The 19,818-nt window shown below is 31.5% G+C and overlaps 1 protein-coding gene across 2 annotated transcripts in view; it reads right to left on the bottom strand.

The window, feature by feature from the left end:
- LOC127730115 (pyruvate dehydrogenase (acetyl-transferring) kinase isozyme 2, mitochondrial-like) overlaps nucleotides 1–18,959 on the bottom strand; it is a 36,146-nt gene extending 17,187 nt beyond the window's left edge. Inside the window, exons 1-10 of one of the 2 annotated variants that reach the window (XM_052238248.1) lie at nucleotides 18,632–18,959; nucleotides 11,229–11,370; nucleotides 10,012–10,083; nucleotides 6,282–6,345; nucleotides 5,545–5,659; nucleotides 4,722–4,808; nucleotides 3,078–3,155; nucleotides 2,121–2,197; nucleotides 1,551–1,649; nucleotides 674–784 (exon numbers count right to left, since the gene is read on the bottom strand). In XM_052238248.1, the coding sequence (XP_052094208.1) occupies nucleotides 674–784; nucleotides 1,551–1,649; nucleotides 2,121–2,197; nucleotides 3,078–3,155; nucleotides 4,722–4,808; nucleotides 5,545–5,659; nucleotides 6,282–6,345; nucleotides 10,012–10,083; nucleotides 11,229–11,370; nucleotides 18,632–18,734 (948 nt within the window). In that variant the 5' untranslated portion in view covers nucleotides 18,735–18,959. Of the gene's footprint in view, nucleotides 1–673; nucleotides 785–1,550; nucleotides 1,650–2,120; nucleotides 2,198–3,077; nucleotides 3,156–4,721; nucleotides 4,809–5,544; nucleotides 5,660–6,281; nucleotides 6,346–10,011; nucleotides 10,084–11,228; nucleotides 11,371–18,135; nucleotides 18,361–18,631 lie in introns of those variants that run through there. The other variant, XM_052238247.1, reaches the window with a different exon arrangement.
- Between the last annotated feature and the right edge of the window lie 859 nt (nucleotides 18,960–19,818).

Raw genomic sequence — 19,818 nt, 5'->3', positions numbered from 1 at the left:
TTATGCTTTCAAACAGGCATATTTTTCATCTAATTAAAGATGTTAGTCATTATCAGAGGCCACAACTTTCCATTCCTTACAGATGTAGTGTAATATTTTGTTTGTTAGAGGCTTATATGACTTAAAATCAATGCATCAAGGATATTTGCCCTGTAAAATTTCTATGTATATCTGATTATGCTACAATTCGGTCATGTTATAAAAATTGGCAGATAAATTTGAAAAGGGCAATTACTCATTGTAAAACTATCCAAATCACATTTCCCCAAGCCAAAATGATTTTTTTCAGTTTTGCTTCAATAGATCTTTTAAAATGATGTATAGTTTTAAAAAAGGTACGTTGAAATTCTGTCTAAAAAGAGTCCCTAGAAGCAGGTCATATCTTATTGTTTAAATCCATTTTTAGATGGGTACAAATTCTATTTTATTTCTTCAAAAACATTCTGTGTTAAGTAGATCAAACATCAAACCAAGATAATAAAAAAATGATATTAATAACTTCAGTTTAAACATTACATTCCAGTACACACTTCCATAAACTATCTTCTGCAATTCTTGGTATCATTTGTGCTTACAATATAGTTACACAATGTGATTTTGTAAGCGTAGACCGAACATTTTTTCCTGCCATGAAATTTTCAAACAGCAGATGACTTAAATGATTAGAACTTACCAGTGGAGCAGATCCTGAATTAGCACATGATGGACTTGGTGCAGTAGAATACATATACTCAAATAATTTGTTTATATTGTTATAAGGTATTCCACCTCCCTGGTCACACAACTGTAAGAAAAAATAAATAGTGTTCATGTATGCATTTATATACAATTAGTTTGAATACTTTCAAGTTGAATGTTGTATAAAGTGAGAGAAAAAATAAACAATCCAAATAAATTTTGTGCAAACATTTGATGCCAGACCACAATTTTATTGTATGATTAAAATGTTTTTTTTTATAGTATCTATACAGTGCACAATGTATTATCATATACCTATACATACATCATAAAATGTCACAAGAAAATGCAATTTAACCATTAAACCTCACAACACTTAAGGCTTTTTAAAAAAAAAATATAGTGTATTGGGATAGAAGGCTCTTCGTTTGGAATCTGATGGATATCTCAAATGATCATATCCATGATCATTGGTCTCAATCTGTATAAATATTGAGAAAAAAAAAATATTAGGATTTCACCGTTGTTTTATTCTAAGTAGCAGCAGTCACTTTGATAGGTCGTCAGAAAAATCAGCAATTATTTCATTGGAGACACCCTAAAGTTTTTTTTCTAATTTTGTTCTAATTGATCTAAAGTTTGTTTAGAAACATATAACAGACCAAGGACTTATAATAAATGATGTGCATGTAAGCTAAATGATAACAATAACTCATATTACCTCAAGGCCAGATGTGATAAAAAAAATGCCCTCAGATACCCCTTTAAATTTAACAGAGACTAGACCATCATTACCTCTATACAAAACCACATCAATTTTATTGAACCAAAAATATGTGTTTGTTTAGCTTCTTTTTCATATTAATACTAACCTTAATAGTTAAGTCTTCCTTTCCTTTACATACATGAACTTTTAATTTTGGCAAAGTACTATCTACAGAGAAATTCTCTACAACTGCTCTTAGTGAATTCTGTCAACAAAAAAAGAAAAAAATTGAAATTGAAAAAAAAATAACACAGTATTCAGGTTATCATCAACCTTGACAATAATCAAATACTTGTCAACTGACCCAATTTTTGTTAGAGTGACCCAGAAATTTACCAACTCACCCAAGATTTTTTTATGACCCATCTGTCAACCAAAAAGTTTACATATGTATATACCTGTCTCATCAAATCAGTAATATTCCTACACAGGCCAAACACTTCTATAAGTGTTGATGAAATTTTTCATCTAGACACAATTTCTAGTACTAAATACACTAGTCATGTAACAAAATTGCTGTTAAAGTATGAATAAAACTTCATTGAAAAGTTCTCTGGATGAGTCCATCTGTACATTTATATAAATTTTTCGACTGAGTCACAACTGCAAGATTAGATGAGTTAATAGTAATTTATTGCCATGTACATCAAAAGCTCATAAGAATTTGAAAACTTACCTTAAACAATTCAAACAACATATGATACAAATGTGAAGGGACATACACTATTGTTATATCTTCTTCATTATCATGTTCTAAAATAAAAGAAAAAGTGTTTTATGTTTATGAATTTATCTTTATTATAATTTATTTAAAATTTTACATTGCTGTTGTAGTCACTATTGGAAGTAAGGGTAAGGTTGAATGCTTATTAATTAATTCAAACCCTCCACATTCCATATGTACTGGTATCTATCTCAAACTATAAACATTTATTTCAGTGGTGTTAACGAGTTGTTTTTCATTTATTTTCTAGAAACTTTCAGTTTTCCGCATGTTATGAACAACCACTGATTGTTGAAGCTCTTTAGATGTTATTTTTTTTCTCTGTGATCTTTAGTATGTAACAATTAAGACATATCACCTTATTTTTATATAAAGTATCAACTAAATCTAAATAGCAAAGTAAGTTTTACAGTTTTGGGAGACACATTTATGAAAGTTTTTTCCAAACTTGTTTCTGAATCCCATATCTGAAATTTATGTATAACTGTACTACTTCATTGTTATAATTTTTCATTAATAAATACTGTTTAAAGTTTACAGATGAAGCTTTCTGTTGGATGTCTCCAAAGATTTCATTCTTTAAGACACAATAAATAGACTATACTGAAAATACTGACAAAGATCTACGCCATTCATAAAGTCTTTGACACAATTTATATAAAAATGAAAAAAAAACTCAAACTAGTATTGTTTTAAGAAGTTTCCTTTTGTGTTAAGTCTGATGATACAAGTGTCACCCCTTTTTGTTTTTGTTGCTCAGTCTTTAGTTTTCTATGTATTCTTTTGTGGACTTGTTTGTTTTTTCCTTGTCTTTCGTTTTTGCCATGATTTCAGTTTCTCTTTAACTTTTGAATGTCTCCTTGGTATCCTCCAACCTCTTTTATATCCTATTTGTTTCAATATACTTACTACTATGTGTTATTAGTTCAAGTTCAGGTGCTGTAAGATAATACTGTTCACAAAGAAATCTAGCATTGGCATAGGCATCTGAAATATAGATATCATTCAGATAATATTGTCATATGCATATGAAATATATGTATCATTTTCATAGCATTGGCATAGGCATCTGAAATATATATATATATGTCTTTCTGATACCATTGACATATGCTTGTGAAATATAGATATCATTCTGATAATATTGTCATATGTGTCTGAAATATATGTATCATTCTGATAATATTGTCTATGTGTCTGAAATATATGTATCATTCTGATAATATTGTCTATGTGTCTGAAATATATGTATCATTCTGATAATATTGTCTATGTGTCTGAAATATATGTATCATTCTGATAATATTGTCTATGTGTCTGAATTATATGTATCATTCTGATAATATTGTCTATGTGTCTGAAATATATGTATCATTTTGATAGCATTGGCTTATGCATGTGAAATATAGATATCATTCTGATAAGCTTTGCATAGGCATCTGATATATAGATATCATTTTGATAACATTGACATAAGTTTCTCATATATAGAATTATAGATATTCGTCTGATAACATAAGCAAAGGCATCTGAAATATATATATAGCATACCATTGGCATAGTACATGAATGAAGATATATTCCTGGTATATTCCTGGTTAAACACTGCAAATAGCAGATTTATATGACATGTTTCGCATAACTAATAATTGTTGTTATTTAAAAAAAAAATTAAAAAAAATAATAATAATTATTTGTTAATTGACCGGATTCAGTTTCTCTATTTATTTTGTTCATCTGCTTCTGACACGGGGAGGATTGCGTTTATTGCCTATCGCAATCAACAGTATATCCTAGAGCACCGTCCCTTGGTGTCTCCTGCAGATGAACAAATTTCCATCTTTATAGATAATAAGTTAAGGTTGATCAAACTTTATTATTAATACTTTTTTTATTATTTTTACACTGCTGGACATAAGGAAGGAAGGAAAAAAAAAAAAAAAAATACTCAAGAGTACTTTTAATGTATTTTTGTTATTAATACTATTTTCATTGTCTATTATAATATCTGTCACGTTATATACTGTACAATGTCTCATGTTTGTTGCTTCTACTATCATAATTGTTAATTGTAAATGCCCCCTGTGGGACCATGATTGGAATAATAAATATTTGATTTGATTTGATTTGATTTATACTATCTATATGAATTGTTATAAGCATGACCGTTATGGAATATCTGTTTCTCAGATGACGACAGATATGTTCCAATTGTCGTAACTACAATCCAGTCCTCTTTTCCTGACCTACAGAATTAGACTTATCACCGGATTTGTCCTTACATGAGCAACACGACAGGTGCCACATGTGGAGCAGGATCTGCTCACCCTTCCAGAGCACCTGCGATCACTCCTAGATTGGTGGGGTTAGTGTTGCTCAGACTTTACTTTTATATATTGTTTTTTTTTGTACTGTTGTTTGTCTTTCATGGGTTTTTGTTTTTTTCCATGGTATTGTCAGTTTGTTTTCGACTTATGAGTTTGAATATCACTTTGCTATCTTTCGCCTCTCATTTATTTTCTGTGATAACCCTAATATATAAAATCAAGTTACCTTTAACAACTTCTAGTACATTACATTTAGGATCTATACAACCTATATGTCTAGGGTGGTTGGCTAACTGAGAACCATATAATAAAGCTGAAATGTCAAAAAAAATTTTTAAGTCAATCATTTTGAAATATAGTAGTATTGTATTTCAATAAAACACAGAAAGATTTAAAAGTTAATGTCAGCATGTAATTTACAACCAAATAAGACAGTTGATAAATGTTTCAAAGATCTATAAATATGTAACATATTAATTCTTTCACAGTTTTTCCAGGCATTTTTGTGTGCTCTGTTTTATTATTGTAGAAAAAGTGTCTGATCTCTCCTACTTCTTATGTATACTGATGATTAACATTAAAACATTGTTCAGGAAATCGTGGTCAACATTGCTGTCTCTATTAAAAGCAAACTCTGCAAAAGGCATGTGATATCCCTATCATTGTTGAATTTGTCAATCAGTCACGCTTTCTTCTTAGGCGTCGTAAAAAAAATCATTGCAAATGAGAATTTGTCCACCATGATCAGGATTTTTACAATTCTGACATATGGACAGAGGAATTGCAACTCAAAATATCCAAACAAGTTCGAATCTTTGCTTGTTTATAATGCCCCATTAATCAAAGAAAAACATGATCACAGGAAATAAAGATTTTGATTGGCTAATTATCACTGACCACCAATGTATCCCTTGGGAAAAATCAAAAAATTTGGAACCAACAAATTTTCATATAAATTTTCTCAAAATTATGTTTTTAGGCTTTTTTCATGATTACGATCGTGCAATCAGAACAAGGTTTCAAAATCTTGTAGTTCAAAGTTTACTTACCATGCTGGTTAATTAACATTCGTATACTAATTCTACTTGTAAAGAATCTGTTGAGGAAGTACTGTAATGTATCCATGTTTTCTTCTCCATACCTATCCTTTAATTCCATAACTCCCTGAAAAAGATGTCATAATTTTCTACTTACATCAGCATTAAAGTTTACTGTTTTAAAAGTCCATTCAGATATGACAATGAAAGAAACATATAATAAACTTTAAATAAACCTATTCTAATAGGTTATTAAATCTTTGAATATTGTTTTTATTGATATTTATATTTATTTTGTTATCAATTACTTAATACCCAACTAAATACCATTGTTATACACATACGTACATACACCGTCCTACAATCTGGCAATACCTATATTTTGGCATTGCACAAGGTCATGTTTTCTCTGGCTGTTAATGATGTCTTTACACTAAATCCATTGGAAGTCGGATGTGTATTGATTGATATTTTAGTCTTAAGATACATGTACATGATTTTTTTGTTAGTTATTGGCTTTGAACTATCTTTCAGTAACTGTGAGTACTCTTAGATCTGTATATCGTGTCTTTTGTGTTTTTGTTAGTTTTTGTGCTTTGTAACTATCTGATGAGATAAGTCCAACTAAGAACAACTATTCAAATGATACAAATATCCATTAAAGGTTTTTTAATCTAATGCATATTTTTCATTTTCTAATTTTAAATGAGTATTCTATAGTTACTTAGATTCTTTGTAAAACTACATACCTGCGCCATTGTTTCAACCACATTTGCGTGCCGATTTCTGATTACTACAAGAGTATCAGCAAAACTGCAATTAGACAAAATCTTATTGAATAGAAGTCAGGAAATTGAAAGGGCTTCTTCAGAAATAATGTAATGCTGTCCAAGTACTCCGTCTTAAACAAAATGTTGGATTGATGTAAAATATGGTGAATAAATTGCATGCATATATTGGTGATTTTGAATCTGTTCAAAGTTTTGATTTTTCTACCCTATTTACCACATTGCCTCACATTCTCATTAAGAAAAAATTCACACACCTAATTAAATGGGCATTTAAAAAGTCAGAATGTGAATATATATGTTCAAACTCTTTTAGGTCATTTTTTAGTAGCAATAAACAAAAAAACTATGTCAATTGGACATGCTTTGATACTATATATGCCCTTGAATTTTTACTAGATAACATTTTTGTTGGCTTTGGAGATTCCGTATATCGTCAGGTTATCGGAATTCCAATGGGGACTAACTGTGCACCACTTATTGCGGACCTTTTTTTGTATTGCTATGAGTTACAATTTATGACAAAAATCAGTAAAGACCCATCGAAACAACATCTGATACACAAATTTAATAATACTTTTAGATATTTGGATGATATTTTGGCTCTCAATAATGACGACTTCAGTATGTATACTAAAGAAATTTATCCTGTTGAACTTACTTTAAATAAAGCTAATACTAACAATGACCACTGCCCTTTCCTCGATCTTGATATCTATATCATTAACGGAAAGCTTAATACTAAAATATATGATAAAAGAGATGATTTTTCATTTCCTATCGTTAATTATCCATTTTTAGATGGTGACGTTCCCTTGTCACCATCTTACGGTGTTTATATATCTCAACTTGTACGATTCGCTCGTGTATGTAACAATGTTTTAGATTTTAACGAGAGAAATTTATGTATTACTGAAAAATTATTACACCAGGGTTTTCGATATCACAAACTAGTCAAAACATTTACTAAATTTTATCATCGGTATAAGGACATCATTCGTAAATATAGCTCAACATGCAGACTTCTTATACGTTCAGGTATTTCACATCCAATTTTTTATGGAAATATTCTTTATAAAGCACAAAAATGTCAGTATTCACCTCTGAAACTAACAAAACCTTTAAATAGACTTATGCTGCGTTCACACGTATTTCGAATTCGATTCGCATTAACTAATTCGAATTAGTTTAATTCGCATTCGAATCGTTTTATGTCCAAACGTTAATTCTAATTCGAATTGCAATACGCGTCAAATTTGCTTTACTGTCCGAACGACGTTAACTTTTAATTCGTATCAACAAAAACGGATTTCTAATGCGAATTGGTTAATGCGAATTAGCCAATTCGAATCAATTCGAATTAAAAAGGAAGAGTGTGTGAACGCGATTACCGAATTCAATTCGAATTAAATGTACGTGTGAACTAGGCATTATTAAGAAGGGATATAGTTACGATACTGTTGTCAGGTCATTAAAGATTGCATATTTTGGAGTTAATATTGATTCACTTATAGGGTCTTTGCATCGGCACTAAACACATTTATTTAAAAACCAGTTGTTGGCATGACACAGGTTATGTTCTTCTCATATATGTTATGATGGTGTGATACTAAACCCCTAACGGGAAGGATTGTGCCTGATATTCATATGATGAAGACATAATCTTTCAATCAGTTTAATTGAAGTCTGGAGCTGGCATGTCAGTTAACTGCTAGTAGTCTGTTGTTATTTATGTATTATTGTCATTTTGTTTATTTTCTTTGGTTACATCTTCTGACATCAGACTCGGACTTCTCTTGAACTGAATTTTAATGTGCGTATTGTTATGCGTTTACTTTTCTACATTGGCTAGAGGTATAGGGGGAGGGTTGAGATCTCATAAACATGTTTAACCCCGCCGCATTTTTGCGCCTGTCCCAAGTCAGGAGCCTCTAGCCTTTGTTAGTCTTGTATTATTTTTAATTTTAGTTTCTTGTGTACAATTTGGAGTTTAGTATGGCGTTCATTATCACTGAACTAGTATATATATTTGTTTAGGGGCCAGCTGAAGGATGCCTCCGGGTGCGGGAATTTCTCGCTGCATTGAAGACCTGTTGGTGGCCTTCTGCTGTTGTCTGTTCTGTGGTCGGGTTGTTGTCTCTTTGACACATTCCCCATTTCCATTCTCAATTTTATTACAAATATTGCAGAATGCATTATAAAATTAATTAAAAACCTTAAGTGAGCAAGTTCACATAGCCCACCCCCATATATAGGGGAAATTCTTATAGTGACCTAACGTCAATTTTTTTTCTATTTTCTCTATGGATAGGAATTTCCTTCTCATTATATGTGACCAAATATTCAAATAAGGTTGCAATCTCATATATAGTATTTGATTTAGCATCTGGAAACCATTTTTTCGCACAAAATTCAGTCAATTTTTTTAAACTGACCTTGACCTGAGGTTTTGACCTTAAAACTAATACAGATTTTTCTTTTATTATATCTGACTGCATATCCAAATAAAACTGCAATCACATATGTAGAATTTGATTTATCATTCCCAAAACCTCTTTTCTGCACAATTTCAGTCTATTTTTAGTAACTATGGCCTTGACCTTTAATACAGTGACCAATAAGTCAATAAGGAACTTCCTCTCACTATATGTGACCTTATATAATCCAATATAAAGTTTTTTATTTAGCATCAGGAAACGAAAATGACTGACAGGTCAAAACTATGTACTATATAATAAAACAGTGTAATAAACGATGGAAAAGCTAACCAAAGATCAGTTTTATCCTTTTCTAAAGCTTGTACAGATAAATCTGGCATTGCATTGACTTTTAACAATAAAGTAAGTAACATACATAACAGTATTTTTTATAAAAAAAAATGTTCATGACATTTCTTTATTCCAAATAATAATGCCTTGGGAATCTTTAATATTTGCTGTGACACTTTCCTGTCTATGATGGATCTAAAAAAAAAACTGAAAATGCAAGTCTCCACAGCAGATTTCTCTCTTATCTTGACTACTATGCATACTTTTAAAGATTGTTTAGGGTTTTTTTACGGGGGGTATCACCATGTCATGTATGTTACCTTTAAGTAGTACACCAAAATATATTATGCATCAGCATGACATTTTAATTATTTTAATTTTAGAGCTGATGAATTTAACTGGTGTGCTCTTACACAGTGTGTTTTTACTATTGGTTCATACATAATACATGTAAATGTATAAAGCAGTGAATCCATTTGGTATTACTTAACTGATAGATGGAGTCTAATGGAACCATGCATTTTCTATATCATAGAACCATTAATCACTTTTTAAAAAGTTTTTATCTATAAATTAAGTACAAATACAAATATCTACTAATCACAGTTCAGTGTACTTTTAAAAATTTCTCAGTTGTAACATTTGACATAAATGGCTAGTTCTAAGAATTAATTCTCATTACAAAAAAGTTCAGAGAGAGGTATGGGTACTACTAAATCGAGACAATTGAAGCATTAATTATCATAAAATAAAAAGTTATCTTAGACATGCCTCATAACAGCATGAGGAATATATGGAAAAGACACAGCAAACTCAAAGGGACCTTTGAATGCAGATTGAAGTCAGATGACGAGCCTTCACCCAAAATCTAGTCCAAACTGAAATTACTTTTACCAAAATTTATAAAGAAAAGAAATACTTACGTTGACAATGTATCTAGGTCTTTACCATCTGAATTCTCAAAGCTTAAAATTTCAGCAAAACTTTTTTTATACCTGTAAAAGATAAACATATATTTGACTTGGTTTTATAACACATGTAGCAAAGGTAAATAAATGTAAAACTGTTTGAAATTTTCGCTTTGGATTGGTTAATGCCACAAGTTCCAGGGTATCAAATGACTGGTTGACTGAAATTGTGTGTGCGAGTGGAGATGTGTAAATCATTTTGAAAAGTATGATTTATCAATACTGTATTTGAAGATTTGCTGGCATATCATGCATCAACTGGCAAATTAATGGCCATAAACATTCATTTACTGGTAAGCAGATATTTGCAACCATGTTGTTTTGCCAGTAAATAAATATTTGTTACCATGAAATCGCTAATATATGCCTACAAATCCTCTAATACAATACTGTTAACTCCTATTTATATGAACTTGTATGCACTACCTATACAGAGAAAGAAAGGATGATTGGGTGAAAAACCACACAAATTTATATAGTTAGCTTAATTACTTTTTGTAATTAAGTTCCATGTACACTATGATTGCATTGTTTGTTTGTCATTTTTAAATACTTTTACACTTTATGTACCGTATGTGCTTCATGGAGATGTATTGTTATTGTGATAACTATCAAAGTAGATTAGTCATACTGGTAGTGCAAATGACTTTACCTTGCCATATTGTACCAGATATTTAAGTTATATTCAACATGAACATTGTATGTACTGTATGGTGTGTTTGGATTTCCTTCAACATTTATGCAACACAATTTTCAATTTATGCCAGTGATATAGATAACATATAATATAAAAATAAGATGTGGTATTATCACCAATGCAGGTGTGTGGAAATGTGATGCCCTACTTGCCCGACTCGTACATTTAAACACTTAAACAAATATCACAAACATCATTTATATTGTGATACAAAACAGTTTTAAGAATCATACAAGCTTACAGTAAAATACTTCAATAATTATTGGGAAATTCATGGCAAGCAACTTTTTAACGGACAGGTAAAATTTACAATTTTTCTTGCCCATAGACAAGAGCTCACAACAATTTCCACACCCCTGCAATGTGACAAGTATTCACAAGAGACTAAATAACATAGATGTGAGCAACTAGAGGTCATTGTATGGCTTAGCTTTACAAGTTAACTGCATGCTTACATGGAAATTGACAAACTTACCAGTTGCTGACCATTGTAACTGATGGTACATTTAATAGAGGTTCTGGTAACTGGTTCATCTCCATCATTATATTAGCCAAGCGTACTGGCAATTCTCTTCGTAAAAATTCAAAGGATGATTGTTCTGTACCGGTTTTTGTCCCTTTAAATAGAAAATGTAATGAATTAAGACCAAAAAATATGTACTTCCTATCTTATCGTTAAATTAAATTTGTCTGAAACATTTATTTTTATTTATATTGTAGAGAAAAAATTTCAACATATGACTGTCTCAAACTTTAGAAAGTGCATGACATTTGAATATTTGACTTCTAAATCTAACAGTTTATAAAGTCTTCTTACAATTGAAATGTTGACTTCTAAATCTAACATTTTATAAAGTTACATATCTCTGGAACAACAACCCAATAAATTCACAAAATCTATTTACATGATTTAGGGAGCTAAACAAGTGGCATAGAAATGGAAATATTCTGTATTCTCATCTATAGAAAACTGTATTTTGAACTTTATTATTTATAAGTAATATCGTTGATCCAGTGTTTTTTAATGTAATGTAAAAAATACATTGGATCAACGATATTACTATAAGGATATTACTTACATATAGTCAAATTCAAAAGTTCAAATTTTCAACTTTATATAAGTAATATCCTTGATAAAGTGTTTTGATACATTTTTTACGAACTTTAAACTGTCTAATCTTTTATTTATTTCTGACCAAAATAACTCAAAAGGTTCTGTCCAGTTAATGAGATAATAGTTTACATTTAAGATAGAAATGTTCAAAAGTAAATAATTCTGTCCAAAATTGAGTTCATTTTACACATTTTATAATAACAAGTCTTCAGTTGATAATACAAACATTTGAAATAGTTAAATGTACCTGTACATAAAGTGGGGCAACCCTACTACTGCTACAGGGGTGTTTCATGACCAATAAATGTCTCCCACCATCAGTACCTTACCTTCATGTAACATTACTTGCTTTTAAAGTAGTATAATATGATCAAGAAAATGCTTTATAAAGAAATAGAAACAAGTTTTTTTCTGTTCATACAAAATTCTGAAATGACAATCCAACTTCAAAATAAAAATTCTCTATTTAATTTTCTCGTCATTATGGTTTTTGCTGGTAGTTTGTTTGATTGGCAGCCATACCATGTTCATCTTTTATTCTTTTACATAAAATTCAATTGTAACTCAGCTTCTCAATCCCTAACCTCAATTCAAAATGTACTGCTCTTCCTTCAATATTACAACTACTTATACAACAGAGAAAAACAAAATCTGTTGGATGAGAAAATTTCCAATATAAAATTTGTAATAGTATGTTAGAGATTAATGTACTTGATCTAGGAAGAGATGCTCTTAAATAAACTACAAACTCCCTGTGAGATTTAACTTTGTTTAGAATAAGACATAAGTTGAACTTCTATTTGTTTACTCTTACAACATATTTTTTTTTCAGTATCGATTATGAAGCTAACAAACCAGGTCAGATATTGGTTACTTTTAAATTGAATTGAAACTAAAATCTTCTATTAGAATCAACATGATTAATACCCCATCTTCAGATAAAGTGAACAAAGGTTAGGTAAAATGTTTATCTGGCATTATTTCAGTAATTTCAACACATTTATCTGATACATGTTGAACTATATATAGTACCAAATGTGAACTTGAATCAGAACACATCTTCTGATAAAAGGCTAACCATTATGATTACTTGTTTCTAATAATCCAAAGCAATAATGGTGTTGACAAAACATGAATTTAATTTATTTATTTTTTACTTTGTGATCATATTCTAGAATCACCATAATAACAAAAATACACTATTTGTACACAGAACATCATCGTTACATGTACAAAATCATTAATTAAATGATGCAGAATAAATCAGTTCAGAAAAAAACCCCACATAGCACTATAATATCTACTAGAACACACCCGTGCCATCGCGCTGGGTCCGTGACTGAATTTAAGTACCTTCGTCTTATTTTTAGCTTGGATTTTTAGTATTGGTATTGTCATCTGATAAAGTCATGCTGATTATAAGGTGCACAGTTTTCTCTGCTTTCAAAAATCTTTCTTTTTGAACCTGTTTTATTGCATTGTACTTTTTTTTTGTTTTTGGGGAAGGTTAACTTTCTGGTAGTAAGACCCGTCACAGCCAGGCTGGGAAACTGGGTATAGACAAATGCTCACATTAAATCTGTACCGATACACTGTGTTAAATTTTCCTCTTTACACCATACCCTTGGTGGTGTTCCTATTTAAGGAGGAAGATACAGAACATACATACAACCGGAAACTACATGTAACATATACTATTGCTATCGGTATCGGACTTGACCTGGAACTTGTTAATTATTGGTATGATTAATTATGTGGAAAACAAAAGGGCATTAAATGGTGTAATTTTTAATCAGCACCATTGTCCTGTATTAATTATATATAAAGTTGAATTTTTTTATTCGTCTTTTTTACTGCATGCCAGCTAACAAATTGGACCTCGTTATTTTAGTAATATAGCTATGTCAAAGTTAACAAATACATTTTCCTTATAAAAGGGGAGGCTTGATACCAATAAAGGCCAGTATAACCCAACACATGTTCATGTGCCTGTCCCATGTGAAGAACCTTGTTAGTGTTTGTGAGACCAATAAAGGCCAGTATAACCCAACACATGTTCATGTGCCTGTCCCATGTGAAGAACCTTGTTAGTGTTTGTGAGACCAATAAAGGCCAGTATAACCCAACACATGTTCATGAGCCTGTCCCATGTGAAGAACCTTGTTAGTGTTTGTGAGACCAATAAAGGCCAGTATAAAACAACACATGTTCATGTGCCTGTCCAACATGATGAACCTTGTTAGTGTTTGTGAGACCAATAAAGGCCAGTATAACCCAACACATGTTCATGAGCCTGTCCCACGTGAAGAACCTTGTTAGTGTTTGTGAGACCAATAAAGGCCAGTATAACCCAACACATGTTCATGTGCCTGTCCCATGTGAAGAACCTTGTTAGTGGTTGTTAGACCAATAAAGGCCAGATAAACCCAACACATATATTATGTGCCTGTCCCATGTGAAGAACCTTGTTAGTGGTTGCGAGACCAATAAAGGCCAGTATAACCCAACACATGTTCATGAGCCTGTCCCATGTGAAGGACCTTGTAAGTGGTTGTCTTATGATATATAATGATATACTGTAAATTCAGAAATTATTGCATGCATTTATTATTGCTAATTTTGAAAAATGGTCAAAAAAGCAAGATTAATCATTGCGATTTCAGAAAAATCTGCATAGTTACAGATATAATAAATTGTATCATCTATGAGAATGTGAGTTCTTATTATTGCGATACTCACCCAGTCGATTTATTAGCAATAATAAAATGCTCCGCTGGGGCGCAGCTTGATACGACCTCAGAGGTCGAACCCTGAACAGTTGGGGCAAGTATGGACACAACATTCAAGCTTGATACAGCACTGAATTTGGATTGTAATTAAATATTTGACACAGCATAGGTTTCTGACACAGAATGAATGTGGTCTAAGAACTTAAAAAAATTTAATTTACCTATTCAAACCATATCATTATTATTTGCTTTTATATATAAATCAGAAATAACCAATTTAAAATGGAAAATTTTAAAGGAAAAAAATGAAAAATTTTAAAGAAAAAAAATGGAAAAAAAATCCCCCCCCCAAAATTTTTTTGAACCCCCTTATGATTCATCACCCCCAAACTCAATCCCAGCCTTCCCTTTGTGGTATGGTACCTTGCAGTACAATTTCAGAGAGATCCTTACACTTGAACACAAGTTATTGTCTGGAAACTAGAAAAATGCTTGTTTTTTGGCCCCAAATTCCTAAACGTTTATGGCAATTACCCCCAAACTCAAACACAGCTTTCCCTTTGTGATATGGAACCTTGTAGTACAATTTCAGAGAGATCCATACACTTACACACAAGTTATTGTCCTGAAACTAGAAAAATGCTTGTTTTTTGCCCCTTTATGGCCCCTAATTCCTAAAATTTTGAGGCAATTACCCCCAAAATCAATCCCAGCCTTCCCTTTGTGGTATGGTACCTTGCAGTACAATTTCAGAGAGATCCATACACTTGAACACAAGTTATTGTCTGAAAACTAGAAAAATGCTTATTTTTGGCCCCTTATTCCTAAACGTTTTGGCCAATTCCCCCAAACTCAATTCCAGCTTTCCCTTTGTGATATGGAACCTTGTAGTACAATTTCAAAAAGATCCATACACTTACACACAAGTTATTGTCATGAAACTAAAAAACTGCTTGTTTTTTGCCCCATTTTGGCCCCTAATTCCTAAAATTTTGAGGCAATTACCCCCAAAATCAATCCCAGCATTTCCTTTGTAATATGGAACCTTGTGGTACAATGTCAGAGAGATCCATACACTTACACACAAGTTATTGTCATGAAACTAGAAAAATGCTTGTTTTTTGCCCCTTTTTGGCCCCTAATTCTTAAAATTTGGAGGTAATTACCCCCAAAATCAATCCCAGCATTCCCTTTGTGATATGGAACCTTGTGGTACAATGTCAGAGAGATCCATACACTAACACACAAGTTATTGTCATGAAACTAGAAAAATGCTTGTTTTTTGCCCCTTTTTGGCCCCTAATTCCTAAAATTTGGAGGCAATTACCCCCAAAATCAATCCCAGCATTCCCTTTGTGATATGGAACCTTGTGGTACAATGTCAGAGAGATCGATACACTAACACACAAGTTATGTCTGGAAGTTACAAAAATGCTTATTTTTGGCCCCTTTTTGGCCCCTAATTCCTTAACAGTTGGTACCATAACCCCCAAAATCAATCCCCACCTTCCTTTTGTGGTATTGAACCGTATGGTTAAATTTCATAAAGATCCATTCACTTAAACTAAAGTTAGAGTGCGAAAACTAATGTGTCTTCGGACGACGGCGACGATGCCAAAGTCATACCAATATACGACCGCAAAATTTTTTTGCGGTCGTATAAAAACCTCACAATAATTTAAACCTCGCAATAATTTCCGAATTTACAGTAATATGTTTATTTTGATAATTTGGTGTTGATAGTAGATTTGTGAATGATTTCTGTTTTATTCATTAACAACTTTTTAAGCCTGAGGGTAATTTACAGCTTGACATATTGTACAGACATGTGTCAATTGATGATTTATAGAATAACTAATTGAAGAATTCAAATAGAGAAAAATATTCAACGAGTGACCGAACAACACATTAAATTGACGAATGCACGTAGCCGTCGTAGCGCATGAGTTAATTATCAGTGTTGTTCGGTCACGAGTTGAATATTTTTCGATATTTGAATTCTTTGATTAGTTATTCTTTTTATTACATTGGCAAATGGCTTTTCTTATGAAATTAAAGTAGAAAATGTAAGGAACTATATCCTTTTCTATGCATTCACAATTTGTTTTGATCATACAACCATTCCATGAACAGTCCAGAAAAACATGATCTTATGAAAATAAAATACCAGTAACCCAACTAGTTAATTTGTGTACAGAATTTGAAAACAGTAAAGACATTTGATCTAAACACTCAAGATGTGTTTGTTCTGTAAATAAGTTATTAAAACACTATCTGAAATTTTTAGGAATCTTCCTCAACTTGAATGAAAAATTGCAGACTTTCTGAAAAACATGTGCATTTCCCCACATTTACAAAATATAGATATGTCTCACAACAAATAAGTTAAAGAAATATGGATTTCAAAATAAGTAAAACCTACGATATATTATTTTTTTTCATATAGAATAAAAATATTTGTATTATTACATTGTAAACTTCTTCATAGAACCTTCATTACAATGGAGGAATCTGATAAGTAATATCGAAGGTTTTTTTCTCTCAGTATCTTCATATCTTGGGAAATGTTCATTTGTGAAAACTTTTAACTTGCACCAGGTGATGAAACATTTTGAATTTTTATGTTTGTTCATTGTGTACATAATAAGCTTACATGTAGTAATCATTTTTTATAAGGAGACAAATCCTGTTTTCTTTCTTGGGTGGGAGGAACTGATGATGATCACGATAAATAATGCACTTGTCTATCTACGTCGAATTCAAGTACATGTATACATTACGTTATTATACATAATGCTGAACTTTAATACAAGAAATTCTGCCTGAAAATTGAAGAACATTGTTTCAGTTATTAATCTTTACATAAAGTACGACCTATTCACCGTGTAGAAATAATTTGTGGCCAAATTTTAATATACTGACTTAATTTGGGGGGCTAATAGTGATGTACAATGTATAACAGAAATCAACAGAAATGCAAATTATTACATCCTTCACTCAAGGTTCGATTACAAAAAGAACCTGATACAAGTAACAATCCTATCAACAACTCATAAGACAGAACAGTTCTGGAATATACACTTAACATACTCAGATATACACAACAAAACACCAATAACTCATAAGACAGAACAGTTCTGGAATATACAAACTAAACATACTCAGATATATACAACAAAACACCAATTTCTATTTCCTCTTTATGAATATTGACCCTGTTGACATTGATGATAATGACAATGGCATTATTGAACAATGAATTTTTACTGTGATTTATTAACATACATGTAGCCATTGTGACATTGGAAAGGTATGGTAAATGCATTAATGATAAAGTCATCTATAATTTAATGTTATAGTCATCTATTAATGTACTGTCCAGGCTTGAACCTCTTTCAAAGGTAGCTTCGGTCTCATATTTAAATTTACGGTCCATGTCGAGCATTTGCAAGCATGTTGAGTATTTGTTCCTACTTATGCTATATATTTCACTTCTTAAGTTTGCATTGACTCATTGAAAGCAATATTAAATAACTTACCAAATAAGAACATTTCTTCCAAAGATAAGGGAGATGGGTGAAACTTGGCATATTTGTCAAAACCTTTTAAAGTTTGAAGCAATAAACAACGTGTCAAACGCATTATTCAGCTGTTGTTATTTTTAGTTGCAATGATCACCGGATAAAATAACTTTGATTCTCCTATTCCATCATAAACTTTTCCTTTTTTCGCAGTGGAATTATAATATTTGTACCGGAAGTTGAAATCTGTTTATCATTTTGATTGGTCTATCGTCTCACACCCACGACTTCTAGTTTACTTTCATTTTGTCTTGTTTACAAACAAACATAGAAACAAACTTTATTTGTTTTCATCCAGACAAAGAAACAAACTATTTTTTTCAATAAAATTAACTTATTATCAGAAAAGACAATTTCAAACTTTATAATGCATGTGTACATGCCAATATACACGACGCGACACCAGCTGATTGATGACCTAATATTTGACTTTAAAAATGTTATAAATGCTTACCAAAATCTATAAACCGCTGCATTGACAACGGTTGTGGACAATAGTGAGAATAAACATCCACCATTCGAGCAACTTGCTGTCCGCTTTTGACCGAAAACTTCATGTTGTATCAAAATCAAACTATAATGTGAATGTCGTCTGTTTTCTCTATATGGAAAATTACCTAAATAAGTCACGTGACATAACGAGTGTTTTCCCCAAATCAATAGTTTCAAAGAATAGGCTCATCCGCAAAAAAAAACTATTCCTATGATAAATATTCCAATGTTTAAACTCTTTAAATTGATCGATTGATTGTTTAATATTTGGTCAATTGCCAATTTTCTTAGTCAGACCAAGAACGAGGTGGTTAAATCCGCCCTTGTAATACTAATCGGTTGAAACTGGAATTGTCCTGTATATATAAGGAAAAGATACCCGTTGATTGTCTTATAACTGGGATATGGGTCAAATATTTATGACGTCTTGTGAGCTATAATTATTATTATTATTTTTTGTTGCAGTAACGCCTTTCAAAATACCTACAACGTCACAACAAAGTCATCTGGACTAGTGGACTAGGCTGGGACTAGAAGATACATTGTTTTGCCATTGTATTAATCAATATCACTGGACATTTCCCATGGGACACAGGCACTTGCCTCTGAAAAAATACCTTTATACTTTGATATAACATAGTTAAATTTTTTTTCAGAGACAAGTGCCTGTGTTACGTACAGGACTAGGATATGAAATGTTTGAATTTAATATCTTGGGGGTGTATATTATTATTTTAATTGTTACATGGGATACTCCAAATATTAGTCTTATATTTAGGGATTCGAGTTATCCGGTACACAGGCACTTAATTGGAGCATATGGAACCATATACAATATCAATATGTTTCATTTTGCCCCCCCCCTTTTTACACTTCAATAATTTGAAATATATATTTATGTTAGGTATTGACGCTTATATTTTGTTACAGTAAAAGGTCACGGGTTTATATACACTAACATACTTCGCAATGGCTTTGATTGAAAGTGTTTAAAATTATATGTTTCATTTAAACACGTACTCTGCATTAGAACGGTTTTTGGAAATTATGACAGTAATGAGCCCCACATAAATGACCTCCCTGATGCAGTTACAATCATCAGTCATACTATTCGCAGACGACTGCTTACTTCAAAGGGAAATCCACAGC

The sequence above is a fragment of the Mytilus californianus genome, unplaced genomic scaffold, assembly GCF_021869535.1.
Source record: "Mytilus californianus isolate M0D057914Y unplaced genomic scaffold, xbMytCali1.0.p SCAF_2, whole genome shotgun sequence".
NCBI classification, from domain to species: Eukaryota; Metazoa; Mollusca; class Bivalvia; order Mytilida; family Mytilidae; genus Mytilus; species Mytilus californianus.
The sequence above is the reverse complement of the archived record's forward strand: the minus strand, read 5'-3'. Positions and strand labels throughout refer to the sequence as shown.